Source organism: Drosophila hydei, unplaced genomic scaffold (assembly GCF_003285905.1).
Source record: "Drosophila hydei strain 15085-1641.00,03,60 unplaced genomic scaffold, DhydRS2 tig00008114-arrow-pilon, whole genome shotgun sequence".
NCBI classification, from domain to species: domain Eukaryota; kingdom Metazoa; phylum Arthropoda; class Insecta; order Diptera; family Drosophilidae; genus Drosophila; species Drosophila hydei.
Genome location: NW_022045827.1, coordinates 9,480,150 through 9,499,145, shown reverse-complemented (window position 1 = coordinate 9,499,145; position 18,996 = coordinate 9,480,150). Strand labels below are relative to the sequence as shown.

Sequence of the window (18,996 nt, the reverse complement as noted above, 5' to 3'; positions counted from 1 at the left end):
TATTTCTAATCAAATTTCCTCTTGGTTTACAGTGCATCTATGGCCGACCTGGTCATGATTTGTTGGTTTCCCAGATCGCCTGCCCGGTGCTGCATCACAATGTCACGCCCACTTGGTACGAGGAGATCAAGCTGCGCCTGCCACTGGGTCTATTTCCGGAGCATCATTTACTCTTCTCCTTCTATCACGTATCCTGTAATCTTAGCAAGAAACGCGATGCACACGCGTCCTTTGAGACGCCTATCGGATATGCCTGGTTGCCGTTGCTGCAGAAGAATCGCATCTGTTTGGAGGAACAGCTCTTGCCCGTGGCTGCTACGCTGCCCGTGGGTTATCTATCGATACAGCCGTTGGGCTGGGGTAAGGGGGTAAGTTGTTGTTGTTGCTGAAGCTGGAGCTGGAGCTGCCAGCTGCCAGCTGCCGCTCGTCGATCATTGACTCATGCATCGTTTTGTGTTTTTGATCCACATCCATTCCTTGCTTGCCTAACCAAAAACCCGCTCTCTGTATTTTCTTTTCCGCACATTCTCTTCATGCACTGCATTCGTAACTACCCCACCCTTCGGCCGCCTACAAACCCTTTCAATTTCTTAGCAGAACTGCGGTCCGGACATTCAGTGGATCGACAATCAGCGTGCTCTATACAGCGTTGGCCTGCGATTGGACTCTACAGTGCTGACATCGGATCAACATTTGCACAACTTCTTCGGTCACTGCGAACGGCTGCTGGAGGGCGGCAAGACTGGAGCCTTGCCCGCAGAGACTGAGACCTGCAAGATCCTCAAGGCGGCGCACGCAATCGATATGCGTTCCCTGATCAACTTTCTGCCCACGCTCCTCAACGAGCTGTTCACGCTGCTGGTGCACACACAGTCGGAGGAGATCGGGCTAAATGTGATACGTTTGCTGACGAACATCATACACCAGATCAGCGATGAGGCGAAACGCACAGAGCTGCTGGCTTCCTACGTGAAGTACGTGTTCCATGGCCCTTACTACAGTCAGCAGACAGCTCGACTGCGCACCGTTCACGGAGAGCTGTGCCGGCATCTGCCGTACCTGCTCAATCCGAACAACACGGACTTTCTCATCGTGAACAAGTTCATGCGCTACTCCTCGATCTTCTTCGATTTGATTGTGAAGAGCATGGCTCAGCATCTGCTGGCCACTGGACGCATTCGCATGTTGCGCAACGAACGATTTCCCAAGGAGTACTCGGATCGGGTGGAGCAGTTGGTTAAGGCGCTGATACCCTATATAACAACCCGTTACGATGATCTCGGCGAGGAGACGCAGCTGCTGAACCGTTCGCTGGCGCGTTTTGTGCGGCAATGTCTCAGCTACATGGACCGTGGATTTGTGTTCAAGCTGATACGCTTTTACATGGAGCAGTTTGCGCCTGGCAATCCGCGCGTGCTCCACGAGTACAAGTTCAACTTTCTGCAGGAGATTTGCCAGCATGAGCACTATGTGCCGCTCAATCTGCCGTTCGTGCTGAATCCCAAGAATCGGCCGCCAGAATTGTTGCAGCATTTCACGCTCTCTGAACAGTTTTGTCGCCAGCATTTTCTCTCCGGTCTGCTGCTGCAGGAGCTGAAGAGCAGCCTCAACGAGGTGGGTCATGTGCGTCGCCATGCGCTGTCGGTCTTCAGGGATCTGCTAGCCAAGCACGAGCTGGATGCACGCTATCAACAGCGCGGCCAGCTGTGCCGCATAGCACTCTTGTATGTGCCCTGGCTGGGCATTGTCATGGACAACTTGCAGCGCATCGATGACTTGTCCGACTCAGGTGCCAACACGCCCAACGGGCATGTGTATGCGGACTCGGCGTCCTATACGAAGCGACTCAGTTGCTCCAGCAGCTATGTTTTTAGCAAGGACTCCTCGACCTTTGGCTCGCTTACCTCCACGCCTCGTTCCAAGAACCGTCTCACACCTCACGCTGATCATGCGAGCCCCTGTCGCACCTCCATGCACATCAAGGATCACAACTATTTGGCCGCAATCGCGGGCACAGCGATTGGCAATGGCATCTCCAATTTGTCGCTCAACTCGAATTCTGATTCAGGCGTAAGTGCAGTTATATAAGCTTTGTCGTTATGTTAACACCTTACACTTAAACGGTATATTGACCTTGAGCTTCCTTTGCCCTAGCACTCACAGGACACCACAACAATTGGCGCTTACACCAATGGCGAAACGGATGTTGCCCTGCGCAACGGTCACAATCGATCCGTAAGCGTGACCCATGCACAGATCCTGGCGCGCTTCGACAAGTTTAGTGCAGCGGAGAGCAAGGATTTGCTGCTTGGCTTTCTGTTCATTGTGAAGCATCTGTCGCAGGATCAAATGGTTGCCTGGTGGCAGAGCTGCAACGAGACAGAGACACTGCAGTTCCTCTCAATCTTAGACTTGTGCCTGCTGCAGTTTCGCTACGTGGGCAAGAAGAATGTTGTGATGGGCAGTGAAGCTCGAGTGCAAAGGCCCGCTAAAGCAAACACGCTGCCCGCACGCAGCACGCCGCCAGTGCTGGAGAATGGCAACGCAGAGCCAACCACTGGCACTGGCACTGGCACTCTCACCCAGACGCGTGAGCATCTGCTAGAGGATATGGACTTGTGTGCCAGATCACAGCAGGCGCTATATGAATCAAATCTGGCCACGGAAGTGGGCATGATCATACTGGACTGCCTCGGTCTCTATGTGCTGCAATACCGCCAGCTGCTGGCGGATAGCCTGGTGCTGCCCAAGCTGGCGCGCGTCTATTTGCGCTTCTTGCAGCTGGGCCAGTCTGAGCGTTTGTCCAAGCATCTATTTGCTGCCCTGCGTGCCTTCATCAACAACTATTCGATGGCCCTATTCAAGGGCAATGCCATGCTCTGTGGCCAAATGGTCTATGAGCTGCTGAAGGCCTGCGACAGCCGGCTGGTGGACATACGCCACGAATCCTGCGCTGTTCTGTATCTGCTGATGCGCAGCAACTTCGAGTTCAGTGGTCGCAAGGCGCTCACTCGCGTTCATCTCCAAGTCATCATCTCTGTGTCGCAGATGATTGGTAATGTGATTGGCCTGAACAATGCGCGCTTCCAGGAGAGCTTGTCTAATATCAACAGTTATGCCAACAGTGATAAGGCCATGAAGGGCACAGGTTTTCCCCTAGAGGTCAAGGATCTGACGCGGCGTGTACGCACAGTGCTTATGGCCACGGCGCAAATGCAGGCGCACCACATGGATCCCGAACGCCTGCTCGAACTGCAATATTCGCTGGCCAACTCGTATGCCTCCACACCGGAGCTGCGGCACACCTGGCTGGTGACCATGGCCCGTAATCACGAGCAGAATGGCAACTTCTCGGAGGCCGCCTGCTGTCACTTGCACATTGCGGCGCTTATGTGCGAATACCTGCGCCTGCGCGGAGGCTGCACTCTCAACTGGTCCTCGACAGCCTTTGGCAAGATATCGCGCAACATTCCGCTGGATGAGCAGGGCCTGAAGCTAGATGCTGGCGCCCAAGATTCGCAGTACACAGAGCAAATGCTGCTGGAGCAGCTGAAGCAATGCGCCGACTTCCTAGATCGAGCCGAGCGCTTTGAGTGCCTCGGCGAGCTTTACAAGCTCATCCTGCCCATCTACGAGCGTGCACGCAACTTTATAGAGCTGGCCCAGAGCTATGAGCATCTCACACAGGCCTACAATAAAATAGTCGAGGTGAATCGGTCCGGAAAGCGCATGTTGGGCCGCTTCTATCGAGTGGTCTTCTATGGCATGGTTAGTGGAGATGTTCCTACGATGCCCTGTTCCTTTAACTTCTATTTTTATTTTGTTTTGCTTAAGATGTACTTCGAGGAAGATCACGCAATTGAGTTCGTGTACAAGGAGCCAAAGCTGACTTCGCTTAGCGAAATTTCTGAACGCCTGGCCAAACAGTATAAGGAAAAGTTTGGGGCCGACGTAGTCAAACTCATAATGGATTCATCGCCGGTACGTAGGAAAACACAAATTATAAATATTTTTTATTTATTTAAAATAGTTGTTTGACAATTGAAGCATCGTTTGAATTGAAAATATTTTACTTGAATTTTTTTAAGTTCTTTTCTATAAAATGTTTGTGGAAAAATACACCTTCTACATATTGTATAAGAGAATGCGAAATAATAATACTAGAAATGGCAAAAATCAACATTTATAATCTAGCCATTTCAAAGTCTCTAACTGCTATATATAGGGAAGCACCTTGTGAAAGTCTCCTCTACAAACTCGAACTTAACTACAAATATTTCCACTTATTCCTATTGAGTGCAAATGTATGGTTGCCGACATGAATTTTATGAAATTTTGTTGAACTTTAGTTCCAAATGCAGCCTACAAAATATAAGAGAATTTATAAAGCCGACTTTAAATATTTGCACAAATTTATTGCGCTTACAGAAATACAAATTTTTATTGTGATGTTTGCTAACACAAATATATATATATACACATATATATATATATATAACATCATCACTGACCCTATATTAAATGCTTAACAATCTCGTATAATTTGCAGCTTACGCTCAGCTAGGTATAAAATATATAGATATTTATGGATATAGATAGAGTTGTTTCGACAGGGCTAACAAACTAACTATACGATAAAGATCAAGCTGCTTCTGCTGACAACTCATTGGAATTAGAATTAGGATTAGACTGCTGTGCAATGGACAGACGCTGATATGAACAACACAACCAAAACAATTGGAACTAGCTCATTTGAACAGGTACTCATTGAACTGGACATCAGTGTCGTTGTCACCCCGCATTAGGTTTAGGCGCTGCAAACGAGAAAAGGGGGCAATGTGAGTGAGTATTAATTTATGGCTCGCAAGGAGAACTTACGCGCTTCACCTCCGACTGCCGCATCTGGGAGGCATGGGTGCTACGTGGTACCACAATTCGTTGAGCTGCTGCTGTTGTGCTATGTTTAGTGCCCTGCGCTTGTCCTACGCCGCTTGTGCGGTTCAAGGTATCTGCCTTGTTGAGTTTATGACTGCTATTGCTTCAATGGAGCTCCAGTCAGAGGTTGTTAGCCTTTTAAGTAACGATTGCTAGACTACTTACATATGGGCATGGGCTCCTTGTTGCTTGGCCGTGGCGAGCTGGGAGCGTGACTCGATCTTTGCAGTTGTCTTGCTCGCCACCTCGGATGATGCGTTGCTGACAGAGCCAGATTTGGGATGCACGGTGAATTGGTAGGCCCGTTTGATGCGATTGCCATTTTGATGGGCTTGCTCTGACGTCTTCTTGGCCGCTAATCCTGTTGCAGCAGATGTTGATGCTGGAGCAGCAGATTTTGATGCTGGTGCAGCAGATGTTGATGCTGGAGCAGCAGCTGTTGTTGTTGTGGTTCCTCCCGCTGCTGCTGATGCTGATGCTGATGTTACTGTTACAGTTGTTGCTGCAGGTGCAGTTGTTATTGCTGCTGATGCTGACGTACCACTTGGCGTAGCCACTACTACTGGTGAACTGTAGCGCCATCGCTGTATCTTGCTCTCCTTGTCCTTGTGGGTAATGACCTTGCGAACTCCTGGCGAACTGCTCCATTTGACATGGTTGTTAACCTTGTACAGTTTGGGATAGGCTGAAGACGCATTGCCCGGAGTAGAACACGCGCGCCGTGGCAGCATTGGCGTCTTCAGTTCATAGTCAGCTTTTACCGCCAGCTCCTCTTTAGGAACCTTCTTCTCTGTAACTCGCAATTCTGGGGTATTAGGAGTCGGGTATCTGTAGACCTTCATTGTCGTAAACTCTGGCATGAACGGATCCCATTCGTAGCTTGATAGATCGTCCTCATGGAATGGCAATTCAATATTTTCGGACACATCATTCTTGGTCTGGTTGACTGCCTGTGGAACTACGACTGCCGCTGGCCCAATTTCTGTTGGCTGATCGTCGTTTTTGTTTAACCCGAGTTTCTGACAAAGTTGCTTAAATGCCTCCTGATAGCGTGCGCCGGCATCCTCATTTATAAGTGTCTCAAATGCCTTAATATCCTCAATCTGTCGATCTATTTCCATCTCGGTGAAGCTGTGCTTTTTCGTTAAAGCCGTGCACTTGGGGCATACAGACAATGAGTTTTCTTGGGTCTTGTCGTTAAGAGCATCGCCCATACGAATCAGAAATTGTCTGGCTAAGGTGAACCCAGGTCGATTCGACTGTGAACCATTCTCGTTAACTTCGAGACGAAGACAGGCAGTTTGACATAGATGTTTATCGAGGTACTGCCGCTTGTTGCCCTCTGGCGCCAAGAATTGAACACAGATGCCCTGGCCATTCGTGGTGAGGCTGAATTGGATCTGTAATACTGGCATATTTTGGTTTCCCAGTTGGTTCATCAAGTTGAAAAGCTGACGTTGAATGCGACCCAGCGTCTCGTCTTTGTTCATGTGCAAGCTATCGCCGTCCAGAATATTGTTCACAAGTGTTGTTGTCGAGCTGGCAGATGCCTTCGGCTCCTGTCGGTGATACTGTGGTTCCGCCTCCTCGTCGTCCTCAGCATCGCTGCTTTTCATATAGGATGGCACAAACTCAGCAGCATTGGGATTGAGCGATGATTCGCTCAAACTTCGACTGTTGCTCTTCATGCAGCAGCTGCCTTCCTCGCTACCCACCTGCAGCGATTGGATGAAGTCCTTGATGAACTGTTGGTGCATCTCATTGCCAATGTCCATATTAGCTACTAACTAATTGGCTTGTCGCTATTCTAAATTGTTAACTGTAATATAAATTTGGTACTAATGCACTCTGTGGAGGTTACAATTTACTATTTGTACGGTGCTATTTAGTTATAACATGGGTATTTTAGTGATATACATTTGAAATGATTGAATATATTGTAATGCGGAAGTAAGCCGAAACACAAATATTGCTTTGATTCCCAAACCCATGCCTCAAAAATGCCAAGCAACTGTGATCGATTAGTTAAATTGGCTTCCATTGCATAGGTGCTAGAACAGATATATCAAAACGATTGAAATTTTTGTTTTTTTTTTATTTATATAGTTATATCTTCTCTTAAATACGCCGCAAGCAAGCCAAACATTTAAAGTTAAGCTTTAATCATGCTGATTTACGCCATCTATTGTTCATTCTCCGAAGTTATTTTTAAAAAGCCATTAAGCTTTCTATAGGCAGAGCCACGCCATCTGTTGCTCATTTTCCCAAAGGCGCTTCAGCTACTTCTCATTGACTGATTTTGCTTCTTATGTGAATCGTTACGTTCTGTTCGCTTGCAGGTAAAAGTTGACGAATTGGATGCCAAGCTAGCCTACATACAGGTCACCCATGTTATACCGTTTTTCACCAAAGACGAGCTCGATCAGCGCCTGAACGAGTTCGAACAGAATCACGATGTGGATACATTCATGTATGAAACACCCTTCACCAAGTCTGGTGCAGCACGCGGCAGCGTGGAGGAGCAATGGAAACGCAAGACGGTCATTAAGAGTAGGTTAAAGCTAAGCATTTTTTCGTGATATAGTGATGTATATGTTTTACTTCCTGCAGCCCGATATTCGTTTCCGTATGTGCTCAAACGCATACCTGTCAAATCACGTGAGATCATCGAGCTGAGCCCCATAGAGGTGGCCATTGATGAGATGCAATCAAAGGTTTCAGAGCTGGAGGAGATCATTTTGCCCCCGGCCGATGTCAAGAAGCTGCAGTTGCGTCTGCAAGGCAGCGTAGCAGTTACTGTAAATGCGGGCCCCCTAGCCTATGCGCACGCCTTTCTGGATGCCAAGGTGATCAAAAACTTTTCGCTGGATCGCGTTGAGGATCTGAAGGATGTATTCCGGTAGAGAGCAGCAATATACTAACTGACAACGAAATAGCTTGACTAATCTAAAACTCTTTAAACTGCAGGGACTTCATTGGCGTCTGCCACAAAGCACTCTGCGTGAACGAACGGATGATCAGTGCCGATCAGAAGGAGTACCATCATGTGCTCAAGGAGAACTATGAGAAGCTGTGTCAAGCCCTCAGTGAGTTACTCCAAGACGAGTCATTCCAGCCGCTTAGCGATGATGCCGACGCAGCAGCCCAGCGCAATAGCATGGCTTTATTCAATGCGATCAGTGGGGCCTCACATAACTCAAGTACAGCTTAAGTTCAAAACAAACACAAAACAAAAATTCGGTTAAAACAAAACCAGCATAAAAACCAAACAATACCAATACCAATACCAATACACACATATACGCACAGCTACTAAAAACGGTTTTAACAAAGCGACGTAGAAGCGTAATTTGTAGCATTAAACTTGTTCGGTGTTCCTTTTGTAATGATGTTTGATCTTTCACCTTTGACCTTTGATGTTTGATGTTGTCGTTGTTGTTGTGGCAAGTAAACTTAGCAATACGCCCCGTCCCCTGGTTTGTGTCTCATTTAACAATGCTAAACGCACGCATCCATGCAACTAACGTCCAGGTATTCAGCTCATTACTAAAAAAAAACCAAACTAACCCTAAGCAATTGGCATACTAAAACAAAAATGAAACAAACGAACAATTAACATAACCTGTACTAATTGCTTGAACCCTATCGAATCGTCAGCCAATTCATGCATTTAATTCAATTTTACTTTCTGTTTTAGGTTTTGGTTTTGCCGTTTATTAAAGCCCATGCAAACCAGCAAATACCATATATATACCCCACACAAACATCATATATACAGCATAAAGATCTACATATACTACATACGCATATATTTATATAAAAACGAAATATATATATATCAACACGCACACATCTACACACAGACAAACGAAATTGTAACTAATTTTTCGGCCAGTTGACCAAACACTTGTTAAGTTCATAAATGCGATTAGCATACCGAGAGTCGACCTTTAATTGTTATTAAATTTTAAGTAAATGCATATTTGTACATACATCTAAGAATGTCTTAACCATTGTAAATTTTTTTCTATTCAATTTTTGGTTTTTTTTTTTATAATTTTTATTCATAGCTTATTTTTACAATTTCCAGTGAGAAGCATGACTAGAGAAAGAAAACCCTTGATATACATTTAAATACCCAAACGTACTTCCTGTTTATTAAGCTCCCTCAGATCCTTTATTAGATTAAATCTGCCGTGTCTTCGATTAAAAATTGTTTGATAATGAAATTATAGTAAACACAACTAACTATACCTAATAAGAGCTGCAAAGCTGTGGAATATATTTATACCTATATATATATATATATTTATATATATATATATAAATTGGAAATCGCAATACTTAGCTTGAATATAAATCAATGTATCGTTTCAAAACTCTTCATTTACCAGTATACAATCGATAGTTATGCAGCTCTGCCAGAACAAGAAATATATATGTAAACCTACGATACGATTACGCCTAGACCTAAGTTCCAGAAGCAGAAGCAGAAGCTGAAGCAGAACTTACCAAAGTATTTAAACAACATGAATCTAAATATATATATATATATTTACATGCATTTTCTAGTGAAATCGAATAATAATAATAATAATAAAATACTTGTTAAACATCAAAACAAATTGGCTTATTATTTCTTATTTTATTTTTTTACTTGGTTGGTCTTAACCAGTGTTGGGTAATTAAATAATATTTCTTTTACATACGACAAATCATTAGCTTACGAACTATAAGTCCTGATCTGAAGTCACGACTGTTCTGTAAAATTAAAAGAATTAATTTACTGGTCCCTTAGTTCCATGTCTCCCTCTGTTATTTGCATATATATATATTTATATATAATGCGTTAATATAGTGAATTTTAATCAGATTCTAATTGTCGGTCGCTTTCATGAGGCTCAAGCGCTGCAAATGTTCGCGAATAAATAATTTAATTGTTAAATCGGTATTATTCGATTACCTTTTGCACCTGTGTTTGGCGCATTTGGGATGTATGCGTGCTTCGTGGCACGAATTTTTGGCCACCAGTCAAACCTTTTTTGATGATTTGCCCTAAACTTTGTCGAGGTGTATGTATGCCCTTATTCGATTTTTTCCTGAAAGTACATGCATATATAACATCTAGTTGAGATGCTAGTTGATGATAGTTAGCATACATACTCGAACTTGGGCTCCTGCATAACATACATAGATTTTGCACGTGTCTCAACCTTGGGACTGGCTATCTTAACATTTTTCCAATTTTCAGATGGAGCACTAACGTGCATCTTGCTGGCGATAGTTGGTCTGGCGAGAGTGGGACGAACACCATTTTTAAGGATTGGTTCCGGCTGCTGCTTCGTTTTTTTGGGCATTGATTCCTTGGATACTGCAGTGCCCACTGATTGTTGGGCAGCATTGATGTCTCTGATAGTGGAACTTGAGCAAGACTTGCGCTTGCTCTCCATGGATAATTTGCTCTCGATCGAATGTTTGCTCCCCATCGATGACCTAGCATCCAAATACTTCTCATCCATTGGCTGTAGAGCAATTGATGTACGGGCTGAGCACATGGAGTCTTCGTTCCATTCCATCTTATCATTAAGGACATCGCCCATGCGCACCATAAAATTGGCGGCCAGCACATTAGGCAGTCTTCGTGGTATTAAGGAGCAGTCGCTTATCTCCAAATGAAGGGCTGCATCCTGGCAGAGGCTCTCGTCAAGCATCTGCTTGCCGGGCACGCCAATATCGGCCTTGAACTGAACATTAACGCCTTGCCCATCGACAGCAAGGCTCAGGTTGATCGCTTTGAGTGGCATGAACTTATCTCCCAGCTGGTGAAGCAGCTCGAACAGCTGCCTCTGGGCCTGCAAATAGGATGCATCGCCGACGACTTCACGCTGGACCAGTGTGGTGGTTGAGGTGGCCTCGGTTTTCGTCTTTTGGTTACTCGAATGCTTGCTATTATCGATCTTACCACACTTCATATACGACGGTATAAACTCCAGAGCGTAAGGATTCAGTGATGATTCGCCCTCGCCATCGGACTCATAAAGATTTGGAATGGACTGTTTCGTTTCGGCTTTACTTCCCATTTTATTGGACTGCATTACTATGTCCGAAACTTATCTTCAAATGGGTGTAGTCAGTTATAATTGGACAGTAGATAGTAACTAATCTATTAATTTATTATTTATACTTTAATGTGTAAAACTGTATGAGTGTTAAGAAACTATTGATGTGATTCAAATGACGGAATTTCGGCAGCTACTATGGGAAATTTTCGATTTAAAAACTAAGGCATCCTAGTGCTACTTTTGTTGTTCAACTGAACGATCCCAAAGCAGATTTCAACTTGCCAGAGCCATATAAAGCCACATGAAGACACGTCAAAAGCGAGCAGTGCGCTTTTTGTAGCGCCATCTATGTCTCAAACGGAATTATAAGCGTTTCGCTTTAAGCAAAGTCTTTATGCGACTTATTTGAAATATGGAAATATGTCATATTTTAAAAAAGAATTCTTAATAGATTCCGCTTCCGCTTAATAAAAAGGCATTGAACTATTTGTTATCAGCTTCAATTTGTATATTTATTAACAATTTGTTTTTAAAATTATTTAACAATTTTGTTTTTCATGCGCGTATCAACACGGAAATGTTATTCAAATTTTTTGCTAAAGAATTTGTTGCGAACAAAACCATTTAAAAAAAAAATAAGAACGGAATTGGCCAAAAGCGCTGGTAGAGCATACGATCAATCAGACAAACAGTCGAATCAGACAATGCTCCGTTTAATGCTACATAAATATGTTTTCTCTTTTGTTTTTTCCTTGTAGGCTTAATTTAAGTTTTACATTTTAGAATTACAAACGCACATTGGGATTTCGGGAGCGCACAAAGTTGAGCAGCTCGTCGGAGTCCTCGCAGACGAAGGGCTTGATGTGATGGCAGGCGACATCGTGCCACTTGATGCCATCGTTGTAGAAGTTATTCAGAATGGACAGGCAGCTCTCGTCGTTGCCCTGGGCCGCCTCGCGGTTATCCGGCTGTGGCTGATTGTAGCCACCCGTTTGCGACCAGTCGCCAGTGTTGCGCTGCGAAGTGGGTCCAATTTTGCCGCCAGAGCCGGACCAGAACCAGCCGTTCTCATTGGGCGGCTGCAGATCAGGCCTATCGCAGCCAGCAAAGTTGCACTTTCTACCCGAGGTCCAGATGTAGCGGACATTGCCACGCGCAATGCGCTGCTTCACAAAGTCATTCTCCTGGGGCGTCTCTAGTGAAACGGCGTCCATGCAGTGCCGCCGGCAAATGTTACGTGCATCCAGCCAGTCCACCTCCAGGCTGCGCGTCGGCGCATGCTCCCAGCTGAAGAAGTATGAGTGCGAGACGCCTCTGGCATCTCGGTAGGTGGCATGTCGGACACGATTGGCGCAGCTGCGCGGATCAGGCAGCGCCAGACGACGCTGGGCCAGCGCCACGGTGGCGCTCACTGCCACCAGCAGCAACGTGCGCAGCACAAACATTTCGCAGTGGGCTTGGCTCGGTGTAAAATCGACGAGGAAAATAAAGCTGCAAGCACAAAAAAAGCCAAAGGTACTTCGATTAGGCGCGATTTGAAACTGTTTTCAGTTTCGATTTAGATTATTTTAGGTTTCGATTTCAAGTTTTTTCGCTTGCTGTTTTGAGTATTTGCCGAGTGACCCAACGCCCAAAATGCCAAAATGGTGCCCAACCCATTTCCATTTCCGCTTGGATGAGTCGACATCTTTTTATGCGAAATCAGTGATTGGAAATACCAGACCGATCACTCAATAGGAATCTGTCGGATTTTGACCGATTTTGACTGTGTGTTTTGTTTGGCTTTCTATATGGAATTTGTCGCTGGCAATTGTTCAACTTGTTCAATTCGCCTAATTGAGTAGTTTTTTCCATTTCAATTTGTAACGGCCTTGCAATCGCCCTCCCTCCTCCATCCACCCATCCATTCGTAATCAAGAGAATTCTATAAGCAGACGCTAAGTTCTGCTTGGCAACAATCTAAGTCTGATTGTATTTCGATTTGTTTTAATAACTGTGCATGCAAATTAGCTGATTGTTTTATGCTTTTATCTATTATAAGTTATGGCTTAAGCCAGGCAAAATTGTATGCAAATTTTATGGTCTATTGATGGCAGCTGCGCCACCTCTCAGACTCATCAAAATTGCATCTGTCGATGGTCTTATATAAATATGTTTATTACAATTAGCTCCGGCTCAAACAGTTTTTGTTTAACATTTGTTAGGCAAATTAATTGGCCAAAGAAGCAGGAGCTACGCTAAGGCAATGCTAATAACTGGGAACAATGCCAATTGACCTTGAAATTACATTGATTAGAGAGTGTGAAATTGCATTTGACAAGATCTGATAGAAATAACTGAGAGGTGCTTTAATAATATAAATATAAAACTCTGACCCACTGTAAACACTCGACTCTTGTCTGTTAATAATTTCAAATAACTTCACTTACTTTCCTCATAAACTCTTGACCTTTACCCAATTTCAGCTCTAGCTCCACAAATGAAAACTGACCTAGCTCAATAAAGCACTCAACAGCACAACTCTTACACTAAGCTACAAGAGAACTGAGTACAGAGCACAGAGCCAGCTCTCTGAGGCAGGGCACATGCCAAGCCCGACCGTTTTCTAGCTCTGACACCGTCTGTCTTTGCATACCAAGCAATACTTTATTTTTTCTTGGCTTTAATGGAGAAAGTTGCATTGCTGTTGGCTTGCTCTGCTGTTGTTGTTGTTGTTAGGCCATATATAACACACAGTTGGCTGAATATTCAACTGTCCAACTTGACTCTTCCGTCTGATAACAGAGCTAACGACTTTGGTTTCGTTTTGTTTTGGTTTTATTTTTTGCTTTTTACATTTTGTGCCACGCACAATTGTCTGCAACTTTTTTTTATACATTTATTTTGTATGTTTTTTTTAGCATTTTCACGGCTTGTAAATTTTGTAATTCAAATTTCCGTTGCCTCATTTGCGCTTCCTATGTGCATTGTACACGTCTTGGCCGGGCTAATTGTCGTGGGTAAGACGAAAGAAAAAACAACAAACAAAAATCGAAACCAAATTCGAATACAATTGTGGGCTGTCTTTTTTGGGTATTTGAAGGGGCCAATTGGAATTGTCTTTGAAATTTGTTAACGCTTATAAATTGTTATGCAATAATTGAATATTTCAATTTTTTGTTCGTCTCTTTTTTTTGGGTATTTTTTAGGGCACTTGTTAATTGCGTGGAGAAAGGCATTTCATATGTGCCCGCCCACCAAGACACTTACTGTGACTAATATCAAGTGTGGAGCTGCTTCAGCTCGTAAAAATGACAAAAACAAAAAAAGGCAAATCAACCTTCAAAGCATGTTCGATCGCCAAATAAATTGAAAGACAACAAATTGAATGTTTAATATTTTTTTAATTTTTCGCTATTAACTTGAACATCTGTGCAACATTCCAATATTTGTTGTGCGCAGTGTGTGTGTGTATGTTAAGTTATGCCATGCCATGCCATATTGGCATTTGGCCCGTCCATGCAGCTGCATTCCCTCTGTCATTGCCTCACAGCTGAAGACCCACTCTATAAATATATTTATATATATATATATATATATATATATATATATATATATGTGTGTGTATTTATCCATACGCGACAATTAATCTTCAGCTTATGCACTTTTTGCATTCATGTCTTTAATATCATCTAATCGCAACTGGTTTTCACACTTGTGTAATTTAAAGTATTTCCTTTTTTATTTTCGATTGCAATTTTTATTTATGCATCACGACTTTTTAGGCATTCAAACTATGCTTTTGACTCCTTTATAAATTGCTACGACGTTTTATTGAACCAGTTTGCTAATTTGGCTGGTAAATTATCGAAATGTCGTAAAATATTTAAGTGTGTGAAAAATCTGCAAATATCTTCATTTGATTGAGTTTTCAGCTAATATCTTAAGCCAATGTTTGCATCTGTTTTTATTTGGGATATTTCCGATGTTTGCTAACAAAATAATTAATTATTTTCATGCTTGTTAAGAGAGCTTAATTAGCAAGTGTTAAAGGTTATGGTTATTTATTTTATAATCAAAAAATATAGTAATTTATAAAATTATATATACATATAAATTTTATATAATTATATTCATGTTTGTTTATTTTTTACCTTTTTTTTTAATTACTCAAGTTTTGAAACAAGAAATTTCAAGTTTGTTGAGCAATTTTCTTGAAAATGTATACATATATATATTTATGAAAAAGCTGCATTGAAAGTTAAGCTTGCAGCCATTCAAGAGTTTCATGATTTTCACAAAAAAAACTCAAACTGCAATTTATCGTTACGTGGCAGGTCAACTTGGGCATAACCCCTTGTATCGGTAGCCGGTGCCTAGTTAACAAAACATTCAATCATTCCGTCGGCCAGTTAATTCAAGTCAAGTCAGACATTAAGTCAACCGATCAGTCAATCAGTTACCATGGATATGTTATTTGATGAATTTGATGCGTGGATAAAAAATTGATTTAAATTTTAAAAAAGCAAAAAGCATTAAAAAAAAACATACAAAATATTAAAAAAGTATTCAGAACGCAGTGAAAATTTCCAATAAAATAAAAATGTTTAAAAACATATCTAAAAAATATATAAATATAAAAATTCTAATCTCAAAGTCAAAGAATTTTATACTGAATAAAACTTATAAAATATGTGCACTAAAAATAAATTAAAAAATATAAAAATTGATTAACATTCATTATTGACTTCTGCGTCGAGTTAATGAAAGCTGTTTATTAATTAGAAATCAATGTAAAAGCAGATCTTTCATCTCATTTGAGTTGGGAGAGAAATCAGTTGGCTTGGTCTATGTGTTTGTTTGGCTAGTATCGCGCTCGAATGTAGAACACAGAGGTGAGACGAGTTTTTTGATGCACCGATGACAGCAATTATAAAGAAGACGGATTTGCTAACCACAAACAACCGGCAACTGGCAACTGGCAACTGGCAACTGGCAACAGGCAACTGGCACACTACCTCTAGTATCTGTCGACAACCAGTTGGGGCGTCTCTTGGCTTAAAGTAGGTCTGCTCCAAGCCTTTGTGTGTATTGTTAAGTATGTTTGCTAGCTGCTGCTGCTTGCTGTTTTTCATATCAATTAGAAGCATGTGAAGAGAACGTACTTTGAGCAATGTTGCAATATTTGTCATTTGACGACGACAGAGGCGGCTGAAATTAAGAACTTCGCACAGACGCCTCAGCTGTTGAGTCTCAAGGGCTGCGCACCAAGCAGGATGCGCCATAAACTGTTAAGAAAGTTGCACGCGGATGCGCTGGCTGTGGCTTTTAATTGCCTCAACTGGCCAGGTACCAGCTGCAAGGTGCGAGATGCGAGTTGCGAGCTGTGAGCTGCGTGCTGCGAGCAGCGAGGTACGAGGCATGTGGTAGGAGTGTAAGAGGCTTTCTGGTAAACAAAGTCGCGCAAATAATATGTAGAAAAACTGGACAGACTGTGGAAGAAAGTCAGCCAGTTGCGAGCTGTGAGCAAGTTTGTGATCGTCCCAGACAAGCCGGACAGCTGGACACTGCTGCAGTGTGGGACAGTGGGGCAGATGAAACAGCCAACAGCCAGCAGTCAGCAGCCAGCAAAGGAGCTGTCAGGTTGGTTAAGCAAGGTGCATTACTTTTACTGCTCAACGGGCACAGCTTCAGGTTTGTAACTGGCAAAAAAAAAATATAAAAATAACAATAACAATGCCGCGAAATGATAGTGAAAATATTTTCAGTTTTTGGTCATGACATAAAAAAAAAGACAACATCTATAAAAAGCAATGAGCTGAAGACGCTCCTGGACGCAAATCATTTTGGGCTGCCCACGACAGATTTTTGACGCAACGCTAATGAATTGAATAAATATTTTTTTCTTGGGACAACTGTCTGAGCCAGGCCTAGAGAAAGGTATTTCGCAGCGTAGCTGAATAGAGCGAGCAGCAGCACGATGACTGGCGGCAGTTAATGATCATGGCTTGCTTTTCGCATTTGAAATTTAAGCCAAATCGTTAAATGCAATTTGTCAGCATCTGTAAAGGGCTCCAGCACATTTGCCACAGTTACGAGGCGACAAAATTAGACTTTTGGCAACTTTCCTCTGGGCGTCTGTCTGTCTGTGCGCAGATCAATGCAATTGTTTGCTGCGACTTTCGCGGCTGTATCAGAAATAAATTATTTGTTGTCAATTCGGCAGCCTTGAAATTGCAGTTGGCAGTTACGAGTTTGCTGGGGACGTGACTTGCGATTTCTTCACTGGAATTTTGTTGTCTTCTGTAGATTGGCTGCATTATATGGTCACGATGCCCAAAACTTGCTCATCAGCTGTGCTATTTGCAATGCAACAACAACAACAGCAGCAACAAAAGATTGTTAAATATGTATATATTTTTGGGTATTTGTCAAGTGAGTTTTAACTGTTATCTGTTTGTCGCCTGAATGCCATAAAGCATCATGAATTTATTTTATGTTTTATGTTTTACGACCTCCACGAGCTGCAGTAGCAATAACAGTCGCCAGCAGCTCCCATGACCGCAGGCTGACATTTTCGCATATTGCAAAAACTAATAAAACGAAAAACCAAAAATAAAACAAAATTTGCATGCGGCTGGAAAATTAGATTTTCCGCTCATTTGCACTGAGGCGGCCAAATACAAAACATATTGCGCAATCTTCTGCTTCAATGCATGTAATTTGGTAGCAATACACAGGCCTACATTTGTGTGTGTGTGTATATGTATATGGGTGTGGGCCGTTCTCGCAGCGTTTTAAGCAAAACTAGGGCAGGTTAATTGCTGTCAGATAAAGAGCTCTGTAAATATGGAACCTCAAGTAGCTCAATAAGTGCAGCTGAATTTGTATTCGAGCTTCAGCACAATCATGGTAGAAGGCTAAAGCTTAGTAGTTAGAATAATACTTAGAAAATAATTGGGATTTACCAGATTGTTTCTTATTTGGAGTAGCATTATTTTTGTAAAAGTTTAAGAAAAATTGTTTGACATAAAAAAGAAAGCAAGTAGATAAATATTCTTAATATAATATTAAAAATATTGAATTTCAGTTCGTTTTCTAGCAACTAGCTATCTATTATATTTTTCCTGATCTATGCTATGTTTGTTTTCTCATTGTTCTTAATTTATATAAACGTTTATCTTGCAATTTTATTTATTTTTTTTTTTCAAATTTTTATATTTGGTTTAGATCTCTATTAAATATTTAATTGTATATATATTATATATTATATAATTTTATAATTTTATATATTTAAAATATTTTATATAATATATTCTTATATATTATATATATATCGTGTCATAAAAGGATTTGTATTCTACAATGTATTTATCTAAGCTTGCAGCTGATCAGATGCTTATTAATACAGAGTTTTCATTTTATGTACCGTTGTCAATCTATCTTTTAGGACTTTTACCATTTTAGCGAAAGATTCCATAATTTAATATATTAAATATATTTTAGAAAATTTATTTAATATTTAACACATGCCAACCTAATTTCGAACTTTTCTAAGCTGTTAACAATTTAAAATTATCTATTTAAATATATATTTCGTAGCCCGCAATTGAAATTGAAATTGAAAAACCTTTCATAAACTTTAATTAAGATTTAATAAATAAATAATACATATTTTTGTACTCTTCTATATAACAAATGAATTCCACACCACAAAGCCCAGCCTTTTTGTTTCTGAACCCATTTGCCATTCAACTAATTCAAGCTTATTTTAGCCGAAAACTTGCACTTGGTAATACACTACACAAAGTCAGAGCAAGGCACAGATGAACAGTTTTTCTGAGCAATATCCTGGCAGGATATGCGTAGATAATCACCTTGTGTATATACGTATATATATTCCTATATACTATATATGTACGATGTAAGCAACACAAACGAGTCAGCGAGCGAGAATGAATATTTGATGTACTTGTAATTGTTTTATTAGTGTGGAGAGAGACAACCGCACGCAACGCTT

General features: G+C 41.9%; 3 protein-coding genes across 18 annotated transcripts in view; 1 reads left to right on the top strand and 2 right to left on the bottom strand.

Moving 5' to 3' along the window:
- The window catches only part of LOC111601767 (dedicator of cytokinesis protein 9), a 29,114-nt gene extending 19,915 nt beyond the window's left edge, over positions 1 to 9,199 (top strand). For 2 of the 14 annotated variants that reach the window (XM_023318581.2, XM_023318519.2), the window contains 8 exons: positions 33 to 368; positions 598 to 2,070; positions 2,155 to 3,768; positions 3,835 to 3,981; positions 7,275 to 7,485; positions 7,546 to 7,834; positions 7,903 to 8,135; positions 8,633 to 9,199. In XM_023318581.2, the coding sequence (XP_023174349.2) occupies positions 33 to 368; positions 598 to 2,070; positions 2,155 to 3,768; positions 3,835 to 3,981; positions 7,275 to 7,485; positions 7,546 to 7,834; positions 7,903 to 8,135; positions 8,633 to 8,655 (4,326 nt within the window). In that variant the 3' untranslated portion in view covers positions 8,656 to 9,199. Of the gene's footprint in view, positions 1 to 32; positions 369 to 594; positions 2,071 to 2,154; positions 3,769 to 3,834; positions 3,982 to 7,274; positions 7,486 to 7,545; positions 7,835 to 7,902; positions 8,176 to 8,632 lie in introns of those variants that run through there. The other 12 variants (XM_023318572.2, XM_023318512.2, XM_023318617.2 and 9 more) reach the window with 7 other exon arrangements.
- LOC111601817 lies at positions 4,504 to 11,178 on the bottom strand. Of its 3 annotated transcripts, none has more exons than XM_023318650.2 (3): positions 5,101 to 6,931; positions 4,879 to 5,032; positions 4,504 to 4,814 (listed from the first exon to the last, which is right to left on the bottom strand). In XM_023318650.2, the coding sequence occupies exons 1-3, from the start codon at positions 6,708 to 6,710 to the stop codon at positions 4,749 to 4,751; spliced, it is 1,830 nt and encodes a 609-aa protein (XP_023174418.2). In that variant the 5' UTR covers positions 6,711 to 6,931; the 3' UTR covers positions 4,504 to 4,748. The 3 variants fall into 3 exon arrangements, with proteins under 3 accessions (XP_023174418.2, XP_023174409.2, XP_023174426.1); XM_023318641.2 differs by having other exon boundaries at positions 4,879 to 5,038; positions 5,101 to 6,930; XM_023318658.2 differs by lacking the exons at positions 4,504 to 4,814; positions 4,879 to 5,032; positions 5,101 to 6,931 and adding exons at positions 9,572 to 9,843; positions 9,899 to 10,034; positions 10,099 to 11,178.
- A 317-nt stretch (positions 11,179 to 11,495) lies between these two features.
- LOC111601409 lies at positions 11,496 to 18,996 on the bottom strand. Its single transcript, XM_023317972.2, has 2 exons — positions 18,854 to 18,996; positions 11,496 to 12,488 (listed from the first exon to the last, which is right to left on the bottom strand). The coding sequence occupies exon 2, from the start codon at positions 12,440 to 12,442 to the stop codon at positions 11,783 to 11,785; it is 660 nt and encodes a 219-aa protein (XP_023173740.1). The 5' UTR covers positions 12,443 to 12,488; positions 18,854 to 18,996; the 3' UTR covers positions 11,496 to 11,782.